General features: G+C 40.4%; 2 protein-coding genes across 6 annotated transcripts in view; one reads left to right on the plus strand and one right to left on the minus strand.

The window, feature by feature from the left end:
* slc12a5a (solute carrier family 12 member 5a) overlaps window positions 1-8,016 on the plus strand; it is a 125,937-nt gene extending 117,921 nt beyond the window's left edge. For both annotated transcript variants that reach the window (XM_069677958.1, XM_069677959.1), the window contains exon 26: window positions 1,774-8,016. In XM_069677958.1, coding sequence (XP_069534059.1) covers window positions 1,774-1,865 — 92 coding nt within the window. In that variant the 3' untranslated portion in view covers window positions 1,866-8,016. The remainder of the gene's footprint in view (window positions 1-1,773) is intronic.
* Window positions 7,884-18,371, minus strand: ncoa5 (nuclear receptor coactivator 5). 4 transcript variants are annotated; one of them, XM_069677960.1, is made up of 12 exons: window positions 18,343-18,371; window positions 16,760-16,820; window positions 14,919-15,191; window positions 14,521-14,628; window positions 13,634-13,697; window positions 11,973-12,425; window positions 11,766-11,887; window positions 11,263-11,392; window positions 10,899-11,101; window positions 10,598-10,802; window positions 10,357-10,448; window positions 7,884-9,014 (listed from the first exon to the last, which is right to left on the minus strand). In XM_069677960.1, exons 3-12 carry the CDS (start codon window positions 15,085-15,087, stop codon window positions 8,443-8,445), a joined length of 2,118 nt encoding a protein of 705 aa, XP_069534061.1. In that variant the 5' UTR covers window positions 15,088-15,191; window positions 16,760-16,820; window positions 18,343-18,371; the 3' UTR covers window positions 7,884-8,442. The 4 variants fall into 4 exon arrangements, with proteins under 4 accessions (XP_069534061.1, XP_069534063.1, XP_069534064.1 ...); XM_069677961.1 differs by having other exon boundaries at window positions 8,002-9,014; window positions 11,766-11,884; XM_069677962.1 differs by lacking the exon at window positions 14,521-14,628.
* Between the last annotated feature and the right edge of the window lie 2,000 nt (window positions 18,372-20,371).

The raw sequence follows: 20,371 nt of genomic DNA on the forward strand, positions 1-20,371 counted from the left end.
CAACAGAGGCGAATAACTAATCAGGATTTATAGGTAGATGGTGCCACTGCAGGCAGAGGAAAGAGCTGTTAAATAACATTCTCAGGTATGTAGTTTTATTTCTTTTAATTAGTTTTTAGCATTCTGGTCTGTTAAAGTGAAGAATATAAGACTTATTAGAAATAGGTCTCTTTGTAGCCCCTTTTATTACAAGGCTGTGTGAAATACTTGATCCTGATTGGTTAATTAAGGCATTTTGAGGTCTGTTATTTCTCGATAACAGACCTTTTTGAAGAACAGGCCGTTGCTCGGGTGCGGCTCTAATCACACAGTCAGGAGGACTAACTAATCATATCAATCCGCCGAAAGAAGTCCGGTTAATTTGGGAGGGAAAAAAAGAGAGACGAAAACAGAGGAGAGAAAGCAAAAAAAACTGAAGACAGCACATGAAGTAAACATTAAACAGAACACAGTACGGGATACGGTGTTGTGTTTAATGACAGTGAATGGATAGAAAATGTGAACAGACTCCAACAGTGACGAGAGAGAAAACCTCAATCAGGTGCTGCGCTGATTCCTGCGGTCCGGTTCAACCTGTCTTAGGGCCCGGTCAGACAGAACGCGTTGTAGTGGCTGGGCGACTTTTCTGTAGTTGTGTTCAGTGAGAGGGAAGCTTTTTGTGCGCTGCTTTTGCTTTGCACAGCGCCTCACGTTTTTCAGCTCTGTGCGCCTTGTATTTTCAAGTTGGAAAAACTTGAACTCAAAGCAGAAAACCGCCTGACGTCATTGGCGTTTCTTCTCATTGTCCAATCGGATGAAAGGAGAGGCGGGCCTTCTGTCAGTTTACTATAACGGTCAGGTTAATGACAGCTAATGATTCGGTGGTTGCAGCGAGCAGCTCTCTTTTTAACCGTAGGCTTCAACAAAAAAGGCAGTGCGGTGTGCTTTGAGTTTTACAGCCTGCAAAGCGCGCTCGGTCTGATCAGGCCCTTTCTTCACCATCAGTGGAAGTTTCCATTCAATGTGAGTAATAACAGCTAGCTTAGCTCATTTTAAGAAGGCTACAGAGTTAGCCGCTGCTATGGACGCAGCTCTCACTGTGAGTGTATCTGACTGCTTTTAAATGGAAAGATATTTTCACATGTTTAAATAATTTCCAAATCAATATATTGTGTCAAATAATTGATTTTGTAATAAGCAGGAAAATGTATAGTGAGCGGCTTATTGTCACAGTAACAAGCCGCTCACAATACATTATCCCTTACTTATACCTTATTACCTTTCTTATACTATATATCCTGCCTGTGGAAGATGGTATAATAGTTTATCTGGTATTGATAAAACCCTTTAGTAATCAATATATTTATAGAAACAGTGTATCAAAGAAGTATTTTTAAAAGGTTTCCCTTTTAGTGACTCAGAGTTTTAAAAAAATGCCCCCATCAGCTCGTCCAGCCCGTTTTGGTTTTATTGGCTGCATGTTTACGGTTTTGGATCGCTCTCACTGCCTTCATCAGGATTTTAAAAGAAGCGGGCACTTCTACCTTCTGCCTTTTTACCTGTCCTGCACCAAACAACTGACAACATGAGCTATTCTCTGGTGGACGTAGTGAACCGGAGCACGAAGCAGTTAGATATTTCCCCGAGTGTGTAAAAGAGGGGACACATCTACCTTTGTGTCATCTGTTGGTCACAAAAACATCTCAATATAAAAAAGACTGTATAAGATATATATATTTTTAAATGCATATATTGCTTTTGCTCCCTGTAGTTTCTTTAACTCTTCTCTCCCAGACATGGAGTTCCTCGAGGTCCTCACTGAGGGTCTCAATCGGGTCCTCCTGGTCCGCGGAGGCGGCCGCGAGGTCATCACTATCTACTCCTGAAAGAGCAGCCCCCTCCCCTACTGCTACTCCCCCCTTCACCCCTCCCTCAGCCCTGCTCCTGTGTCACCTGTGCTCCCACCCTTTCATCAGCGCTGCTTCATCATCACGTCGCTCTTACCGTTTCTTTCTGTAAGATAGTCCTCTCACACCCAACCGATAGCCCAGCTCAGCTTCAGCACCGCTCCCTCAGCTACCAGACCTTCATTCTAGCACAGTAAGCTACTATAACTGTCGTAGGCTCTAGACTTATTTAGATGCTATCTAGATCTGCTCTTAAAGAGGCTTTTTTTCTTTTGGTAGTCTGTAATCTACTGTAGTAACTCGCATTGAGTCAGGAGGAGGAGGTGGTGGTGTTTGTGGTGGGTTGTTAGCTGAGGTGTGAGCGCACATGCATGTATGTGTCTGTCTTTGTTGAAATCTCTGCAGATTTTTTGTTGTTGTTTTGATTCTTTTTATTTTTCGAATACAAGTGTGGCATAGCAGCGGCTTCTGCTCGAGAAGAACGAGAGCCAGCTGAAATGAGCTCAGTGTAGGGTTTGTCTGTTTAGTTCCCTCGTTGTGATTGGACACCTCCCACAGCGCTCCAGCCTGTTTGTCTTTGATGTGATTTTAACTTTGGAGGCGAAAAGACACTGCTACCCACGGTCAGGACCACCAGCTGGAAGAAGTATGAACTGTGAAATTCACACTGACGTTCAAAGAAGACAGAAAAGGCACGTGGATCAAACCTGCAGTATTATCTTTAACCTGATCACTACCTTCCTTAGCATGGCATCCTTATAACTGTGTGTGTTTTTACTCCACTCGTTCCGTCTTTCTACTCATCCTCTTTCTTTCTTAGTGGCTGTTTATCCCCGGGGCCACTGTTAGTGCCAAAAAAAAAAAGAATACAACAAGGCTAGCTTAGTCTGTAGAGATTGACACGTAATTAAACTGTGAATAGTGCGTTTCCTAGCAGAAGGCTGGTGTGACAGCAGAATGGGGAGACAGTACAAACCCCCCCACCCTGAGGAGATTATCATTGCCAGCACCCCCTCGACCCTCGTGTGGATCACTGTAAATAATGTACAAGCTCTGACGCGTTGTTCAGTATGAGTGTAGTATTTTTGTGACATACTAAAAAGCTTCTAGTGGAGAGAAAAACGCTCCTTCGCTCAGAGGGACAGCTCAAAAACGCTGTTTTTAAAAAAAAAAATTTATTTATTTATTTATTTATTTATTGGATGGCATAGGCTCCTGTCACTATGATAACTGTCATTGTAACCTCGACAAGCACTGCACCTGCACTGTCCGCCACTGTGCAACAAGTGAAATTTTGATGAATTCATCAAGTTCATTAAATGACGAAGAAAAAAAAACACTACTAAATGTTATTTTTTCATCTAGAGAACAAAATATGTATTTATGTTTATAGGCAGAAGTTACACATGTTGATGAAATAGTTATGTGTGTCATTTTTTGATTGTCACTCAAAGATATATTGTTGTTTTGCCTAATTTAGATACATTAAATGTGCCATATCAAAGTATTTTTCAAAGAGAAATAGTGAACAAAAATTCTATTGCTTAAAATTAGAGAAAAAAAAGAGAAAACTGAGGTGTCTGCATGAAAATAGTACGCTTATGACACCGATTCACCCGATGAATGATACAAGAACAGATGTTCAGACTCGTTCAGAAAGCCTGTGAGGTTTTGAGCATCTATGTTTTGGTTGTTTACGGGGTGTAGTCTATAAAGAGAGAGAGAGAGAGAGGACAGAGGCTTCTGTAGCTGGGAAACTCACTTTGTCCACCAGGCTGAACTCTATGCAGTAGACTCTCCAGTGAGATTTTATATCCTCTAGATCGGTTAAGATTTGAGCCACACGCGTCCCCGACTGAATGACTTGTGAGCAAATCATATTTAGGTTCTAAAAAGTGCATCTTGGAAGGAATGTGCAATCGTTGAAAAAATCTGGACTCATGTGATCATGTTATTTATTTTTTTACACATATATTTTGTATATGTAGATTTCGTAAGTCTTTAAAAAAAACAACAACTCCAGAATCATCTCACTCTGACCAAGGACAGCTGTCACTTTACTTTGATTTCTTTTCTTGAACAAACTGTTTTTGGTCATTTGCACTTGTAGTAGAAATATGAATATAAATAAATACGTATATATATACAGTATATACTATATAGGGAAGCAAAACAAATTAGTTTCTAGAACTATTTAAAAAGCGTATTAAATGTTTTTAGTGTTGCTTGAATGTCTGACCATATGTTGTGAATGCTGCTAGTATCAATAGATTTATTTGTACTGTAAATAGAGATGACTAAAGCAACATTAAAGATCAAGTGGAAAAGGGTAAAGACATACATATCAGCGGTGGTGGGTGTCAAACAAGACGAGGCTGTACCTGTAAACATTTGGCCTGCGATCTGTGGACAGGGTTAGCTTTCTGTTTCCTTCTGAAAAGACTTAAAATCTTGATGCAATATTAAACCTGAGGGCCAATCCTCCACCCTTTTATTGTCCTTTTAAAAACTATACTCTCTTGATTAAACCATCTTTAATCCCTCACGTAAAGTGAAGCAATTTTAAGGTAAAAGATTAATTTACGTAGTTTACTTAAATAAATACCAAATCTATTTAAATGTAATTATTTATCTGCAAAAAATGTATCTTTCAAATTTTTAACACATCTACCTATGACACTAAAGAAGCAGCCACTCCTAGTTTTAAAGGTTTTAGGGTGCCAAGTGAAGATTTACTTTAATGTCCTTATCACACTTAACTCTGACAAAGGGGTCGTTTAGAGCTCACATCAGTTTTTTGAAGAACACGGCGACTTTGGGATCGTTTCCACAAACATTGCCTGCATCAACTGAGCCTTTTAAATTTATTCAAACAGAGAAGATATCTGATGTTTATTGGAGAAGTTTATTGGAAATGAATTTATTTACTGAATTATAAATGTTTTATAATTGCTGTTTGCATGGTACTATGTGGCAATATTTGTTTTAGTGGTTTCTATAGTGATGACTTACATGTTCAAGGTGCAGAGCGGGGTGAAAGGTTGTCAAACGTTCTCGCTGAGTCGCAGATTTTGAGAACTCGGATGTGTTTGCCGCGACGTGGCTACACCTTGAAAACAAGTCTTTTGCAAAAAATAAGAAAAAGTATGAGTTCACTATATTGTTACTTGTTATATTTCAATCTTGCTCAAGTAGTCTTATGTAACGTAATCGGAGACTTTGAGTTTGCGAATGATTGGGCCTTCCAAACGGTCATTTCACCTTTGTAAATATATCTCACTAAAGTCAGAGACACTGTAACCTACTAGTGTTGTCTTTTGTTGTACACTGTTCTATCACTGTGGGCAAAGTCTTAGAGTTTTGTATGATTATGTGCAATATTGTTCTCACATTGCTCTTATTTTCACAGTCACAGTTGTGTTTATTTCTTTTCTACAACAACCGGAGGCGTCAGCAGTCACTTAATTCATCAGAATGTTTGTCACCGGGTCTTATGGACAATAAAGATTTACAGTGTTCATTCCAAATGTGGCTGAGACAGCAAAGCACTTTACACTGAGGGGGTAATCTGTGTCAGGATGAGTCTGCTCTGTGCAGACAGTATCCCACAGTGATCTCTGGTGGCACACGAGTGTATTACAGCCAGCTGTGGAGGTCTGACACTCCAGACTATTTAAAATATGATTAATTCCCATCAGCTTGCAGCAGTTTTAAACTGCAGTAACAGAGACCTACCTGCTGATTTTGTTTACATCGAATCATTTGAGCATTTTCTTGCATTTAAGCATGCATCACATTATTTCCTTTCTCTTGCCAAAACTTCTTAAAAAGAAAATAGTAACTGTTAAATTTATAGTGCTTGTCACTCAATCTGTGAGGTGAGCCTTCCCCATATCCCTCCTCCACCCCTCTCCTCACCCCATCTGCCCCTCAAAGATCCCCCAGCCTCCCCCATCCCAGCCACTGAATCCACCCCAGCTCTGTATTTTAAATGTGATTGCAGTATAATTCTGAAAAATGATCAAAGAATATAAAACTCGCGCTTCCAATCCTGGTTCCGGCTCTGCTTGGACGACACGAGGTAGTCGACTCAGAAAACCAGCACATCCCCTCTCCTACCCCTAACCCCGAAACTGATCCATGATTTAGATCAGATCCTTCGCCTGCACAACTGTAGCATGAGACAAACTTGCCGGTGATCATTACCCAGTCTCCATCCTTAAGTGGATATTAAGGGCTCTGAAACACATCTGTTACCGGGTTGAGGAGGCTGTCCTGTTAAGAGAAAATACAAAACAAATCCCAGATTAACGCAGAGAGGGCTGCAGCTGAGATAAGATCGTACCCTTCAGTTTATTTTCACATTAGCATCAGACAGACGCGCCTGATGCTGGAGGTAGAACAGCTGCACCTACATGTCAAATCTCTCTGGGAGAAGAACCGAGTGGCTACTCATGCAGTACAAGCAGAGCCTCGTTCCAGTTATGTTGTGTAACTCAGTGCATGCATGCAACTACCCTGAACAAGGTGTATTGAAAATATATTGGGTGTTTGTGGTATAAAAGTATTTTGTTTATATCAGTTAGAAACTTTTCTTTTTAGTAGTATGATTTGTTTTCTCTTTCCTTAGGACTGGCCAATCATTATATTCAAGATAGATATTATTATAGTACAAGATTCTATTTTTTATGGTGGATTTGTTGACAAGGTCCTCTCATTGTGTCAAATATTATCTGCAGATAAACTGAGTACCAAAGTATATTTCAGTTAACTACATAGATGATAGTGTGCAAGTGTGTGCTCCAGTGAATTAGACACAGACAAGTAAATGCTATTGAGCCTTGTGTTGTTGAAAATATCAGTTAAAAGATAAAATATATTGTTTCGAATTGAGTGCCAAATTATTGTAAACTGTTTTTGCCTGTCCAAGCCTTTAGATTTGTCCACCTTCTAGCCAACAACCGGGGTTCTATTCAGTGTATTTAGTGACCAATCAGATGAACGGATATTTCACGGCAGCAATTGAAAAAAAACCTTGAAAGAAAAAGCTGAACATTTTGGGAGATACTTAGTTCGCACAAAATCCAACCTGGCTCTGTCCAAACGTAACACAATCCATCTCCCAGCATCTCTAAAGCTCACAAATTGCCATGCGAATCTGGTATGTTCAACGAAGAACAGAAAATAGTGTAAAAATGAAAAAAAAAGGACTGTTGAGGCCTACTTACTAGCTACGTTGAATATCAGCTTGTAGCCGTTGCCAGGCAACCAGATGATTCTCCAGGAAGTTACTGGTCCCGACCAAGAAATAGTCCGTTAAATAGGCGCTCATAATACTGTGATTTATTGTTATTTCTTTCACTTTGGTGTCTGTATGGCTTTAGAGAAGCAGTAAGCTAGTTTTCTACATAGCTAGCTGTTTCTGCTCGTTTCCGGTCTCTGTGCTGAGCTAAGCTAGCCGGCTGCCGGAGGGTTAGCTTCATATTTAACGTCGCACTCGATCTTTTCAAGCGACTCTTGTTCCCAAAATGTGTTTTTCCTTTCAAACTTTAGGCCTTTAAAAATACATTTCATTTAATAGCCCTCCTCCACAGAGGTTTGTCTTTAATTCACTGGAGTTGTGGGAAACATTTTGTATGGATGCTTGAAATATGTAATGGATGTAGATATAGATAATATATACAGCATACACACAAAGACACACCTGTATCAAATTTCAGTAATATAAAAGTTGTTTTTTTTTCATTCAGATCAGTTCATTACTCTTCCTTGATACTGTACCTAGTCTTAAGGTAAAGCCGTAGTGTGTTCCTTTCAGTTCTGTGGGAGTGTGTATGTGTGTACATGTGCACTTGTAACTGCTGGGGGCGGGGGTGGGAGGGGGCTACGTGTAAATAAATCAAATACAGTTAGTGTGGAGGTGTTTTTTTTGTGTCAGTGTAAGTTAAATATTCTAAAATAAAAAAAACATGTATTATTCTCTATTGTGTTTCATGGTACATTAAAAAGAGGAAAAAGTAGTTTTATCTTACATTTCAAATGCTTATATCTCTATGGCTTCTGGCGATACCCGTTCCATTTTATAGATTTGTCAGCACAAAATGCAATAAACCAATACCATTTTATTACAGCAATTGTGTCTTGAGTTTTTAATCACGTCTCGTTATGACAATGAAAATGTTACAAATTAAAAAAAAAAGGACACTGTGCAAAACTATAAAATACACAACAGGTCATGTTTGGAAAAGAACTAGAGTCTTTCAGAAATCCAAATGAACACACTTCATAGTTTAACTCACATGGAAGAAGACTGAATTATTATCTTCTTGTTAATAATTGAAAATACAGACCACACGCTAGTCTGAACAAGTCATCAAATTTAACAAACTGAGCACAACACCCAGAATAAAATAAAAACGTAAAAGCTTTCACAAACATCCCTACAGTCTACCTTCACACAGCAGGTAAATGCACTGCACAGACAATTGATCGGGTGTCTACATGTGTCAAAAGGAGAGGTGGACCTCACATTACAGAATTAATTCTTTACAACCCATCAGTAATGTCGGGGATACATAGACATGGGCGGGACCTGGCTCATGCTGGGTGCCTGCCTGGGGGGTGGGGGCTGCTGGGAAGCAGCACTGCCCACCAGGTGGTTGAGAGACGGTCCGCTCTGAATGAGTGTGTCCAGCGCTTTCTGTACACTTGGGTTATCAAAATTGATACCTGAAGCAGTGCTGGGTGGTCTTTGACCACCTGGTGCAAGTGGCATGCGGCCCGGTGGGGGTGGGCCGTAACCCTGACTTACAGAAGGAGGAGGGCCGGTCATGGCTGGGCGGGGCGGAGGGTTCTGTGAAGGGACTTGGCCGAGGGAGCTGTAGGCCTGAACCTGTGAGGTGGAGGAGGGAACTGCAGCCGCCCCACTGCCGCTGTTGAACAGGCTGAGGATCTTAGCCTGCAGCTCCTGCTGGTGGCTGGGGTTAGCCGAGGGAGTTGCAGCAGCCGATAGGCCGAGGTGGCTGGTCTGTGGGGGTGTGAGGGTAGAATGGGAAGCAGGAGCCAGTACTGAAGTCGAGGGTGGAATGTCATGGTGTACTGCTGCAGGTGCTGCGACATGGACTGAAGCTGTGCAACAAAAAGAATAATTAGTAAGATACTTGCAGGCTCAGATTTACATGCAAATGTAATTTGTAATTTTTCCTTCTAGGCCAAGAAGACATTTCTGATTTACACACATGCCAATGTAAGTAATGATAAGGAGCAGGGACACTAGTGTTTTAAGCTAGTAACAGCCATTGTGGTAAAATTTCAGCACTTGACTTAATATCGTGGTGCTGCTTTTTTCCCCATCCAGTGGGCATGGTTTATAAAGTATTATATGCTCTGTCCCTGTCTAAGGGAGGGATGGTGACCAAAAGAGGACATTTCAAACTTAAGTCGGTAACTGGACAAAATACCCTCTTGGCTTGTCCAACTTTTGACACTAGAGCCACCAGAGACCAAGACGCACAGATCCCTTTTCTCTTTTAAAGAGAACAGGTAACGGGAGGACGCGAGATCGCACCGTGCCAACAGTGCACACAGTGCAGGTAGGCTGCCTGCGCATGGTTCTCACTGAGACGCACTCAAAACAGCGGCAAGTGGTCTATTTATTAAGTAAAAGCTATAAACGGTAAATAAGCATGGCAAGCACTCCCAAAGTAATTACTGTCATCGTTTTGGATATTGCTTATTGCCTCTGAACCTCACTGAGAGAGTGTGTGTGTGTGTGAGAGCGCGCACCGGGGGACAGTGGACTTTACTAATTACACAACTTTTATAGTCCAACAAAAAGTGTGATTATTTTCGCTTTCATTTCTCATTATTTTATTTAGCCAAATACAAATGAAATTGATGATGATGATGGAGAGACTTGCGCTCTGTATGTAAAAAAGACAGCAGCGGCAGTGCTTCGTGTCGTTCTTTTGTTAGACAAATGTGATCATTTGTGCCATCTTTTGATTATTTCTTTAACGTTAGCAAATGAAAATAACACATTTAACTCTGCTTATAGCATCCCAGGTGCAACCTGTTATTAGACCATAGTTTGTGGGGGCTGGGTCGCATTGGGGTGTCCTTGCGTGCACCTATAGAGATGTAAAGTGATGACGTCATCGGCCCATTAACGAGAACAAAAGGATCGTGAGCATCGAAGTTGGCCAAAGTAGTACCAAAAAAGTGCTTGTCGGTTCTAGTGTTAAAATCCTGGAGCCTTGTATTAACTTGACATTGTTTTTGAACAGAACTATGACCTTATCGCTGAAATCACTTATGGAAAGCATCTCTGCAGGACTCGTATGGAGAGGATGAATGATTACAGCCACCAAACACTCCTTTAATGTACATCTGCGTATGTGAGAGTCGTGTTACTTGATGAACCTACAACTTGAAAAAGACAATCCTTCATTACGACACTTTCTGCTCTTACCTGTAAGAGGGTCTGCAGTGCTCCGTAGCAGCCGGGCTCTTTTGTCCTTCAGGTATGCAATGAGACTATCCATTTCTTCTGGTGTTACAAATCTACCCAGCAAACAAAGAAAAAAAATAATTATTATTACAAGTTTAGAAATCTTTTAAATAAATGTTTAAGAAGCTAAAGGCAGATTGATAAAAAAAAGATTTATAACATGCAAACTGTAACTAAAGGGTAAAGACACAAAACAAGATACCTGTTCTCAGACAGCAGTGTGATGGCAGTGAGCACAGATATGGGGTGGCTCTCTCTGTCAGGCTCCCTGAGTAACACATCGTCCGCCATCTTGGCAGCCTTTCTGGCAATCTCTTCTCGTTCTTTTTCACGGTTTTCAACTTTGTAGGCGTCATAGTTGTGGGCAACCAGCATCATGGCATCCTGCATCGGCATGTTTCGATGCTCTACAGTGATAAAAAGGACACAACAGATGTTAACATTTAATCTCTACTTCAGACCAAAGTGACCACACCAGCCAACAGATGCAACATTTTGTTTACCTTGTGGCGTTCCAAACAAAATGTTGACAGTGCAGGACCGGTGGACTTGGTGCTGCTGGGTAATGATGATGGCGAAGGGGGTGCGGGCTCGGCCCACATCCTCCAGTGCCTGGGTTAGTGACACTTCTGTGTTGAGGAAGATCAGATCCACCACCATGCCCAAATCACGGACTTTACGCCCGACCGTCTCAGCATACTCCCTACAGTTGTTTTTGAAGCACAAGTACAAACACACACACACACACACAGAAAAACAAACACAGGAGCGATATGAAATAAAAACATGCGAAGATCTGGTTGAATTTTTACAGAGATGCTTCAGATACCAGATCTGTTTAATGTAAAGCAAGGAGAGTGGACTTACTTTTGCACCTTGTTGACAACAATCACGGAGCAGTCGACAGGACGGTCGGAGTCGTAGCGCCGCTGGAGCTCTTCATAGTACTGTCGATACAGCTCATTACGCCGGCGCTCTTCTGGACGAGCGCGGTCATCTGGAATTTCAGAGAAGATGGGAAGGTTTATTGTCAGGGCAGTTTTCTCTGTTGAATACAACTGTACTTGACTGACTTTAAAAACTAGCCTTTGAAGGCTCATTCAGGTGATACCTGGTTAAACTTAAACATGCATAAATAGAAAATTGTAATCAAGATCAATGAGTTCATGGAGTTTATAATTAAACTACGTTGAGTTAAACTAGATAACCTAAGGCTACAAAAATAACTGGATGTCATTAACCCCCTTAAGTGATATCTTGTTTACTTTGTAAAATAATACAAAGTAAACAAGATATTACTTAAGGGGGTTATTTACTCAGGCGAAGAGTAAACATTTCTATGTATTATGTGCACTGTAAACTAAACGTACCCTCTGGCTCACGGCGTCCGTTCCATGGGTCTCTGTAAGCTTCCCTGTACGGTTCATCCTTCCTCCGGTAATAATCGTCTGCCCCGCTGCCACTGCGGTAGTAGCGGTCATAGTCATCTCTGCTGTAAAAGCACATGTCAGGTTCATCCAAGGATGTAACCAATTAACTCTAGACTTCCATCTAATTGACTGAGTGTTACTAGTCACCTGTATGCAGGATCCCGGGGCTCTGCCCGGGGTTCTCCTCTGGCGTCTCCCCTAGCGTCTCCTCTGGAGTCTCCCCTGGCGTCTCCCCTTACGTCTCCTCTTGAGTCTCCCCTGACGTCTCCCCTGACGTCTCCCCTGATGTCTCCCCTGACGTCTCCCCTGACGTCTCCCCTGACGTCTCCCCTGGCGTCTCCCCTGGAATCTTTGTCTCGGCTCTCTGAGGTGCGGTACCGGTAATCATTGTCCCGAGAGTGGCCAGCTGGCCTAGGCTCTCTGCCTGGGTCCCTCCCATCACGACTGTCCCGAGGCTCACGTGAATCGCGCCCCTCACGGCCATCTCGTGCATCACGCCCCTCACGGCCATCTCGTGCATCGCGCCCCTCACGGCCATAAACGGGTGAACGTGAGCGAGGCCGGGGCTCTTTGGTGTCCCCATAACTGCTGTACGGGGCCCTGAGAGGAAATGATTCATTAGAGGAATGAAGATTAGAGTTCACGCTGCCTATGGAATACTAAAAAAAGGCTAATAGGGACATCTGTCCATGATTGGTGAGGACAGGCCTACAGTACACGTACGAATTTATCTCCATCTGATCGATACGACAGGTTGTGATACGTTTACTCGCAAAACCGAAAGCAGCAAAATTGTTCGCAAAGAGAAATGGCACAGACTCAATCCAGGAGGTGATTTCGATAAGCTTCCTTTTTAGATCAATCTTTGGAAAATGTCCAGTGATGCGTTTACACAACGATCGATCGAGAGTGAGAGCTTCATTGATTATAAATACATTTCAGAAATTCTAAAAGTCCTAGGCCTGTCAAACCTTCATGAACAACGCACGTTTAACAATATTTGTTCTTGTTCTAAAGTAAACCAGTCCCATAGTGCAAATATAAAGAGTTAATAAAAATGCCCTTAAAAATGCACGTTTGAATTTGTCTCAAGAACAATGTTTGGTATTCCGCTGATGGTGGCATCTCAAGAAATATTTTAATTCACCAACAAAGCACGAGAGAGTGAAGACGTTTTTCAGCAAGTCAACAATGCTTGGCTTCAGGTTCATCCAAAATGTGTTTTGGTGAGAAACATTTAAAGTAAGAATAATTCCCAGCAAACATTTAAATCTATTTTAATAGAAGTAAAAATGTTTTCTGCAGAATGTGGCTTTAGGGGAGCTGTTCCGCACACAGTTCAAATGTACAAGCCTAGTTGATTCAAGGCCTTGCTGTAGCACATGGACCTGCTGCATAGATACGGGGCAGAGTTGAGTAGGACTAGCGTTACGTTTCCTTGAGCGTCAGAGTTGCATATTCTTGCTTTGAGACGAAATATTCGGACAAAACTCACACAAAGAACACGAGCAATGAAGGCCAAAAGGCAAGAATCTTTCAGACAAAGACACGCTACTTTACATTCATGTGGCTCTTTTCTTTATTTCAACACATCTAGAAATGTTGATTTAAGGTGAAATACGGAATGTCCCGGAAACCATCACAAAACCATCTATTGGTACAGCAGTGTTCCTCAGCCGAAGTTTAACAGTGGTGAGAATGACATTTGAAGACAAAGTAATAAGCACTTTTTTAAACCGTTTTAGTTTCTTTTTACCGGCACTACAGATGCGATGGTAGTTCTTCACACCCTTTTTGCGTTACTTTACCTTCGTGGGGGGCTCTGCTGGGATTGAGGTTTAGCTTGCCGTCGCTCCACTGCCATATTTACATCTGAAAATAAATCAATCCAAACGTTGAACATAACAGTGACATGTACGAAAAATCATCTAATGTGTTCACGCGGAAGAGAGTGGCCGCGTCAACAATTCCACGATCCAAATGAAACTGGGCTCCAATATCCAAGATGGAAAATCCCAACTGGAGGAGAGTCAAAATGCAGCAAGTTGCCAAATATGTCAAATAAAAGTTGAAGATGAAGAAATTCTTTCCTCCGCTTCAAAATTGGCAAAACACTAGCAAAGCTTGAACGCGTTTCTAATATTTGCAACTCGAAATTTGGCCTTTAGGAACTCCCAAAAGCACAAATGCCCCATTTTTCGAAACATCAAAAATCGATTTTTACAGAAAATTCCAAGACAGTGTTGCAAAAAGAACGAGAGTTCAGATATTCAGGCTTTGCCAGAATTGTGTAATATTGTTTATTTGCTTTGTAAGCCAATGAGATAACAATAAGAGACGCATAGGGAGAAATATCAGCAAGACGACTTGAGGTCATATCGTCACACAAAGTGTTTGTTGGCTTCATTTTTATCATAGAAACATTACAGGCAGGTTTTTTTAAACAACATAAGACATCTCTAACTTCCATACACGACCTTTATCATGAGAAAACCAGTGGATAAGTTTTCATCCTTAAAAAAGCATATTTGCTCTTTTTTTTCTCTGGCATTTTTAATCACCAAATCCAGATTATCTTCAGGATCAACCCTTTAAACAGCATGCTCATTTACCGAACAGTTTTGTTGCTCGCTGTGCATTAATAAAAACTATCCTCTTAAGCCAGTCAATCACACCCACTGCAGTTAAGGCTTACCTATTTTATAACCTTTATATATTCGACCCTTTTGGGCCGCCTTTGCTGCTTCGGCTTCCTCAACGCGTTCAAATTGTACAAATCCAAACCCACGAAACATGGACACGCCTGGAAAAGGAACATTTTAAGTGGCAGAAACGAAGAAAATGTTTTAGTTTCTACTGAGTTTGATAGCTTCCCACTTTAAGAAGTGATCAGTAGGAACATCATTAATAGTGTTTACATGCTTACATTTCATGAAAAAGACAAGGCACATGATCAATTTTAAAGCTACTAGAAATCAAAGTGCACTTTACTTTTGGAAAAATTCCAATTGTGACATTCAGGCACAGCCTGTTTGACCAGTTATTGTCATAAATGAAAATTGACAACTTGTTTCATGTAGTTTGTTTACTGACCGACTATCTTCCCGTATGGGCTGAATAGGTCTTCCAATTCCTTCTTTTCCATGTCGGAGGTCGGCAAATTCCCAACAAAAATCCTTCTCTCCAAATCTCTAGGATCATTACTGCTGCAGGAGCGTGAGTATCGCCCTGGTGACGGGCTGTGGCTTCTTCGGCGAGACATGACTCGATCCCAAAGGTTTACAAGTTTCTTTCTTTGTGCGTCTCAAATGCTTGACAAGTTTGGTGTGACTGCAAATAAGCGTTGTTAAATTGCCGTCCACGATCCTGAAAAATGTCAGGGAGTTAAAGAAGATGAAATTTCTTGGGAGGATAAAAAGTAAACAGCAGATTTGCACATTAAAGTCATCGAATAAGTTCAGATAGTAGAAATGTTGGGGGAAATTCATTTTGGAATTTAGCCGATATTCAAGTTGAAATAAGAAGTGCTGGTTAAATCGCAAACTCTTCCAAAACTTTGTGATAAAATGAAAACAGCATTTTTAAATTCGCACTGCGGCTCTGGTGTTTGTGTGCAACGAAGGACGTAATTTTATTTACATTATTTACATATTTCGACGACAGTAAAATGTTATATTCTCAATATTATTTGAACAATAAACCAATGTATGGTCACGGAAATTTGATGAGATTTGTGCAACCCTTGTTCAACAAGCCCAAAATTGGTCTTCACTCATTTGTGGCCCTTTTGCCGACATCATTTCATAAAGCTAGACAGATGAAATGTTCCAAAATCCGATCGGAGAAATGCGTGTTCTCAATGCTTTCTTTATTTTCCAGCAGAGTATCTGATCTGGAAATGACATATTTCTCTGTAACATCCATAAAAATCTTTGTGAGAAAATTGTTATAAGATCTTGTTTGAAGAACTTGTTTACTGGGTCCACGAGGCAAATCAGGTTATCGTATCCTTCCATCATTGACCGAGTCCATGTGTATTTGAGCTTACACTTCCATTGCCAAAACAAATGTGACGATTTCCATGCTAAGAAACGAGTTGACGCAACAGAGGCAGAATCATTTGATGACAAACATGTCATGCTGAATATTTGAGAAAGTGTTGCCGCTCCGACACGCGTAGCTCTACAGGTGGTGTAAAAAGAAAAACTAAATGGCACACACCCACGCCTAAATTAGTTTGTCTCTATGGGAAAACATGGTGCAGGTTGAAACCGATGTAAAATCTTTAAGTTGATGTCGAAATCAGTAAACGGTACGAATCTGCAAACATGTCACGCAAAACAAAATGTGGCGTAATTCTGCTCCACAACCTTGAAATGGATTCTCCGCAAGTAATATTTACAATACTCGAGTCAGATATTTAAAATGTTTCATGATATAAGTTTAGGGATACACCACCCATTTTTCGTCTCAGTATGAAATTGTTAGGCATCTCAGTGCAAGTGAGCGAGTTTCTGCTGTTTTCTTGGCAAGAAATATATGCCATTGGTCCGTAGGATTTCATGAAATAGATGAGCGGACAACCAAATGCAGAAATGCAGCATTTGTTGAAATCGTAGTCTTCTCTTGAAATAGTAAATAGTTGTGTTGACGAAGATATTGTTGATTAAATGAAATCATGACCTAAAGGTCACCTTGAAAGTGCCAAAATTCGAATATTGTCCTTTTTTTCAAAGAAACCAGTGTCGTTAAATTGATGTATTTACGTTTCCTAAGTAGAAAAAAGTAACATGATTTCAAGAAAAGGGAATCTGCAGAGGTTAACATTCCCAATGCACAAGCCTTAGAAACTGACAAAACAAATATTTTCATCCATTACATTTATGGTTTGAAGTTATTCAAATATGGTTTTCAAGGAGTAGCCCCTTACATACCTTAACTTGAACCTGGGTGCCCTGGATTCTGTGTCCACATATTCCAAAAACTCCCAAGTGTCTGAAAGAGCGAAAAAGAAAAAATCTGTAAAATTTCTGTAAAATAAAAGAAAAAATATCGCAGTAACTGTCTAAAGTAGCTTCATAAGGCACGTCTAACCGTAACAAAAAGAAGAATTAAATAATAGAAAGAAGTGTGAGTCATGTTTATTTAAAGTGTCATCCTGCTCAGACATGCTGCTGCGTCCACTCTCAATCCCTGGACTGAGTTTATCACTCTGCTCTTAGATTCATTCCTGGAGATCCCTACAACACTGAGGTGTGATAAACACTTTTCGTATCTTTTCATCTATAAATCCCTTATTGGACATTCACCGCCCTACATGTCATCCATGCTGAACTGGACCACTGGAACCTACAAAACTCACTCTACTGACTGTCTTATGCTTCAAGTCAGCCGCTTCCACACTGAACTTGGAAAATCCACCTTTAGTTTTTGTGCTCCAAACATGTGGAAAACACGCTCAGGATCGACACTAATTTCTCTCGGACAAAGGCAGGCAATGGTCTCAAACCACTTCACCTCAGCTCAGCTAGCAATTGTTTTATTGTGTTTTTGGTTGTTTCAATTGTGTCATTTTCTGTGTCTCGACATCATTGCAAATGAAGGAAACCTCAATGATTTCCAAGGCTTAAATAAAGGTTTGAACTGAACCCGCATTAACTGAAAACATATGCATGTCTTCAAACTAGGCACACAAAAAAAACTTTCTGCTCATATAGCAATGAAATTATGTGCATATATATCAACCTAGTACAACAGCAGTGCAGCAAATACTATAAAGCATTTTGCAACTCATATCGGCTTAATATTGACAATTAATATTCTATAATCAATATTACATTGGTCAAGGTATTTTGCTGTATCTTAAGTTCTGAACTGAACTTACACTGACAAAGTGACAACTGACTTTTAATTTATGGCCAACAAAACCTCGAAGACTTCAACCATAACTGCCTGAAATGCCACATCCAAGAGTTTGCCTGCAGGAATAGGTAGAGATAAATTCAGGAAAATACGCTCTCTCAAGTCTCTCAATTTTGACACAAATGACTTTAAACGTCCTTAAACTTTAGACATCTGATCATTCTGACTTTGCCCAAAGTCCTCAAAATTGCTGGTAGTGTTCGCCTTGATGTGCGCGCACCCGCGAGCGGCATGTTGTTCTCGTGCGGAGGCAAATGGCGTAACGTTATCACACACTCAACCTCAATGTGATAAGATATTATGAAAACAAGCTGAGTTTATTTAGTTTTCTAAACGAATATCTTAAGATAATCACCACTGCACTTTCATATCACTACACCTTTACCTTGGTGTGTGTACAGCTATGTGGTAAACTACGACGTAGACGATAGATTAACCGTCGTCTGTTAGCCAGCTAGATACCGTTAGCATTAGCTACCTCTTAAATTGAAGCGAAAAGGCTAGCTTCGTAGCTACACACAGCCAACTCGTGAAGTCGCACGATTCTAATGCGCTTTTTCTTGTATTAAATAAAGTAGAGCAAGTATTTACTCACCTCCAATGTGAATTTTAGCTCCGCTTTCTGTTACTGGGGGCCACGTACAGTTCGTTGTTATTTCGCTTCTTCTCACAATGAGCGGCTCTTCGTCCTTTACGTTGATTTTACGTCCTTTACGGCAGATGAACGTAATCTTCTCTTCTTCTACGGTATGTGTTACTAATGAACAAACATCTCCCCCTATTGGTAAATTGTGAAATGTTTCTGTTGAAGGTGACGACGACATTAATTATTACACGAATTACACATATTTTTGTTGGATATTATTTTTATTGACATCGATCAAAACAAACAAACAAACAAACAAAAAAAGTCTATAACCCAACCTAAAGACACACACACCTGCACTCGCATGCTCGCATACACACTTACACCAAGAGAGGAGGGGTACAAATCAACAACATAAATTTATCTGAACCATGTGTCAAGGACACAAAATCCTACTATTACATATCACCCACATTTGATTGTTTAATGCAAGCTGTCCAAAAAAAGAAAAGGAACAATGATATATAAAGTGATTGACGATAGATAAATACATTCAGAATGAATCTAAGTGTTGCAAAAAGGGGCCCCATAAATTACACATATAAAACTTATTTCATGCTGGGGTTCCTGCTTTCACAGTGGTTGACTCTCTCTTTCACACAAATCTATGCTTCCACATTTACAAAATAGGAGTTACTGGACATAAATTCGCAAAATGTATTCTAGGCATCGTTTCTTCGTTAATGTTTTTATCTGATTAAACTGTTCAAGAAACTGCCAAATCAGGTGTCTCTGTTAAAGTATTATCCCCTAAACACAGACTCACATGTCAGACTTGCACTAACTCTGGCAGGCAGAATGATTTTGCAACTATGCAACCACTTGTGCAAAGCATGTATGACATTTGCAAAGGGCTCAGCTCTATCAACACACTGGTAACCTTTGTGGTTACACTGTGGCGGTCGTCCAACTGCAGCAGCATCCTACTCAAGTCTTCCTTTGTTCATCTTTAAGGTTGTCCTCCCTCATCTAAATGATGACAGTGGTTGAACCTGCACCTTAGAATCCTGTTTCTTGTGTCTACACAGGTTGCCTGCAATTGGAGATAATATTTAATGAGTAAACTCACAATACAGATACAACCAAAAAGACTGTCATTACTACAATGGAAGTTCCTGTTTGCGATTAGTACAGTTTTGAAAAACAATATTTATAGGATCCTTGGCAGTTTTCCTGCTCGCAATCTAAATAAGGAACAGCAGATATGTTGGCATAATATATTCATTTTCTTAAGAAAGCAATACAGCCTACTTGATTGGACAGGGAGAAAATCCTCATTGCATAATGGGATATGGAGAATCATTTTTTTCTTCCATTGAAAAGGCTCAGTGCAAAATAAAGGTAGAAGGAGCAGCTCCATAAATGTATAACATTACTGCCCAGTGATCTACAATAAGTGATCCAATTTAAAGATGAATGACCCCAGGGGACTAGTGGGCTTCTGTCACTCCTATATTATGTAAAGTATGAATGGATTTCAATTTATGCAATATAATTTAGAGGTGTGTACAAGGTTTCAGTGCTTTATAGGACTATAGTGATTAATCTTGTCTTGTTTGACTTTGCTGATTCTCAGGCATGAATAAACTGGATCATGTAAATCCTTCCAAACACAAAAGCAGCCACAACTTAGATTAAGATGATCTGCTTCAAATGAGTCTGGATGCACAGTATTTGATATGGATTATTCAATACCTTTTCTATCTTGCAAAGGGAACAGGACCAGTGTTTTATTCAGAGTCTGGGTTCATACAGTGACTCCTCAAAGTGGTTTTGAATATGCACTATATGTTATGCAAAAAAGAGACAGTAAATTTGCAACATGAATGCAGAGGGCTACATTAAGATCAAGTTCTTAAGGAAAACGTTAGTCAACAAGCAGAAATCCAGCAGCTCTGTGAAATGAGATCCCATTGAATTAACAATAGGGCCAAGTTTCCAAATGTTGTGTCCCTATGAGAGCCATCAGTGTCAGGTT

This window comes from Semicossyphus pulcher, unplaced genomic scaffold (genome assembly GCF_022749685.1).
Source record: "Semicossyphus pulcher isolate SPU_LCO1_2020_fin unplaced genomic scaffold, fSemPul1.0.p SCAF_3, whole genome shotgun sequence".
NCBI lineage: Eukaryota > Metazoa > Chordata > Actinopteri > Labriformes > Labridae > Semicossyphus > Semicossyphus pulcher.